General features: G+C 50.7%; 1 protein-coding gene across 1 annotated transcript; it reads right to left on the reverse strand.

Annotated features, from left to right (window-relative positions):
* Positions 1-1,472: 1,472 nt before the first annotated feature.
* LOC121834114 lies at positions 1,473-2,666 on the reverse strand. The gene has a single exon (XM_042287859.1). It carries the CDS (start codon positions 2,645-2,647, stop codon positions 1,490-1,492), a length of 1,158 nt encoding a protein of 385 aa, XP_042143793.1. The 5' UTR covers positions 2,648-2,666; the 3' UTR covers positions 1,473-1,489.
* Between the last annotated feature and the right edge of the window lie 394 nt (positions 2,667-3,060).

The raw sequence follows: 3,060 nt of genomic DNA on the forward strand, positions 1-3,060 counted from the left end.
GATTGCGCGCTCCACTTCTTGGATCGTAATTTCTTGCTCAAGCTCTTCGCGTTCATCATTCGATAGCCTTGGCAGTTTTTCTAAAAGCTGGGCATAAATGTCCGTATGACACCCTTGCGTTTTGTTAGCAAAAAGCTGTGCGTAATGCTCGAGGAAGGCCTGTGCTATTTTCTCGGGATCCGTAGTAATCATTTGCTTGAATTCAATTTCGGCTATTTCGTTCCGAAGTGCGTAACGCTTCTCGTCTGCCAAGGCACGCTTAGTGGGCTGCTCGCCCATTGTGTATTTTTCTGCACGGGCGCGCACTACTGCACCACGATAGCGCTCGCGGTGGAGCTGATCTAATTTTTCTCTGACATACTCGACGTCTTTTACCCCATTACCGGGTCTTTCGCACTCTGCTTTACATAGCTCTATCAAGTTCTTGTTTAAACTGCGTTCCTCACACCGGGCGTTGTACGAAAGAATTGATGACCTCTCAATGGCGATTGCCTTAATTTCTTGTTTTGCCAGTTCCCATTTCTCCAAAACGTCCACTCCCGGCTCTTTAAAAGCATCTTTCAAAAACTGTTCTACATTTTTTAGAAAGACGTTGTCTTTCAGAAGCTTTATGTTTAGTTTCCATAAGTTCCAATTAAACTTTTTCTTTTCAGGTGCTCTGTCGCCTATCGTCGCGATAACCAGACTGTGGTCTGAGAAAAAGACTGGAGTGACACGGTACTTTCCTAAATGTTCTGCTAGAGGGGCAGAAACATACACCCTGTCCAAACGCGCACTGGACGACGCTTGAAAATGGGTAAAGCGCATTTCCTTCTTCGCGTTTTTTACAGTGCCCACATCAATCAGGTCGTAATCCTCCAACATTTCGCCCAAAAGTAGTTCACTCTTATCAGCGTTCCGTCTTATTGGCGATCTATCCAACTGTCGTACAACACAATTAAAGTCACCCACAAGGACTAGAGCTCTATCGCAATCAAGATACCGACGTAAACCGCCAAAAAATAAAACGCGGTCAGTGGTCACATTTGGGGCGTAAATGCAAATAAGCCTGAATTGATTTGACGTTAGCACAAAATCACACATAATGAAACGTCCTTCAGTGTCCGTTGTAACGCATAACTGCGACAACGGTACCGACTTTTTCAGAAGTAGGAAACACCCTGCCGAATGACCAACTGCATGCGTCACACAGATTTCGTAGTTAGGCATGAAAGGTCTGACTGCTTCCTCTACCTGTTCCGCCTCAGCCAATTTAGTTTCTTGCAACGCCAAGAAATCGGGTTGCTCTTTCGACAATAATCGCTGTATTTGGTACTGCTTTTTTCTAGTGCATAAACCACGAACATTCAGCGTTGCAACTGTAATGGCTGATTGGGACTCACAAATCATGTGCTGTGCTTCGGTGCAGACACTAAAAACCTAAGCAGTCAGGGTCCAAGTTGTCTTGATGCAGCAATCTTAAACACCAGGAAACCAGGCAAAGAACGCCTTACTTGCTTTCCCTGCGCCGACGTTCCTCTTTAGGATCGTTGGGCGCGGGCTGGTAACGCCCCTTCTTCGTGCGTTCCATCCAGGGGTGTAGTTGGCGTGCTCCGTTTCCTGCTGCCGTATCGTCATCGAAGGCTCGTTTAGTTGACTCGCTGGTGTCGTCCATATCTGAAGGTCCGTTGGTGCTTGCGTCGTTCGATTCCTTGTCTGCTCCGGCATCAGAGGGTTTCACGTCGGCACCGCTGGGAGGTGCGCCTTCCGGTTGACCTCCGTTCTCTCTCGCTGCCCCCAAGGAGCTGCTTCCTTCACTCTTGCGTTCTTTGGCAGGGGTTGAAACTTCTGGCGCCAAGCCCTGGGTAGTACGCTCCGCTTCCTCGGCATCCATGGCGTGGTCATTGGTCTCGGCCTCGGCCGTCCCGGCCCCGCTGGCCACCCTGGCGTACGACCTGACACATTCGGTGCCATAATGCCCGAAGCGAAAACACTCCGAGCACTTCGGCGCCCTGCATTCTCGTCGAATATGACCTGTGCGCTTACAGCGTAAGCACAAGGGCGCCCGACCAGGGATCACAACAAGTACGTTACCACCTTGGATCCGAAGCTGGTGTGGCATGGTATCGGCCGTGCCGCCTTCGTTCAGTGTCATCCGCGCACACCTTGTCGTTGATTCGATCCCTTGGAAGCCTTCAACATTCCACTTCTCCCGGCTCACTTCCAGGACCTTGCCATACGGCTCCAATTCCTTACGCACAACGTCGTCCGGCACATCATACGGGATCCAGTGGAGACGAAGCCGTACCTCCGTGATGCTGGGATCCACGACGAGGCACCGAAGACCCTTCACCTGCAGTTCCTTGGCGTCCACGAGTCGTCTCTTTGCTTCTGCCGTTCGAAGGGTAGCCATCCAAACATGATTCATTTGGTACGCACCAAGTGCTGCGATGTCGCCGAGTACGCCGCACCTGGCCATCTCTTGTCGAAAATCCTGGATACGGTAGGGGCGCCCTTTCAAATCGCAATGCAGAAGCACCGATGTTTCACTCGTAATTCCTGTAGGCATCTGTGGTAAAACAATTTTATAGTCATCGTTCGTCGATTCACCGGAGTGATTAGAACCGCGGCCAGCAAGGGCCGTTGCAGACGCTTCCACGGAGCTCATGTTTCGAACGTCTTGCACGTTCGGCGCGCGCGCTCCAGCTAATCCACAGCTCGGAATAGGCGTGTTTACAATCCGTTTTATACGAGACCCAATAGGCGACTACTGCCGGCACTTTTTCCCCCTCCGGTTATTCTGCCGGCTGCCGGCAGAATAGACACTTCCTTCATTAATACTGGTCGTATCTCATCGCCGCTAGCACCGATGTGTTCCTTGTTCTTTCTAGACTCTATGGACACCACTTTGAACGTGTGAAATAAAAGCTTTCGCGAAGCTACGACGCTTTTACCGTGGGCATGGTCATGGCGGCCAATTCTAATTTCCGAACCTGTGTTCGGACCTCCGAGGCTGAATTTTCGTTTCCGAGACGCGATGTTGGTGTCAAACGTGAGCAGGCGTTTCGTAGAAGACCCGAC

This window comes from Ixodes scapularis, unplaced genomic scaffold, assembly GCF_016920785.2.
Source record: "Ixodes scapularis isolate PalLabHiFi unplaced genomic scaffold, ASM1692078v2 ptg000582l_1__unscaffolded, whole genome shotgun sequence".
Lineage (NCBI taxonomy): Eukaryota > Metazoa > Arthropoda > Arachnida > Ixodida > Ixodidae > Ixodes > Ixodes scapularis.

Excerpts from the sequence above, each read along its gene's own strand:
- LOC121834114 (XM_042287859.1), bottom strand. The coding sequence starts at position 2,647 with ATGAGCTCCGTGGAAGCGTCTGCAACGGCCCTTGCTGGCCGCGGTTCT.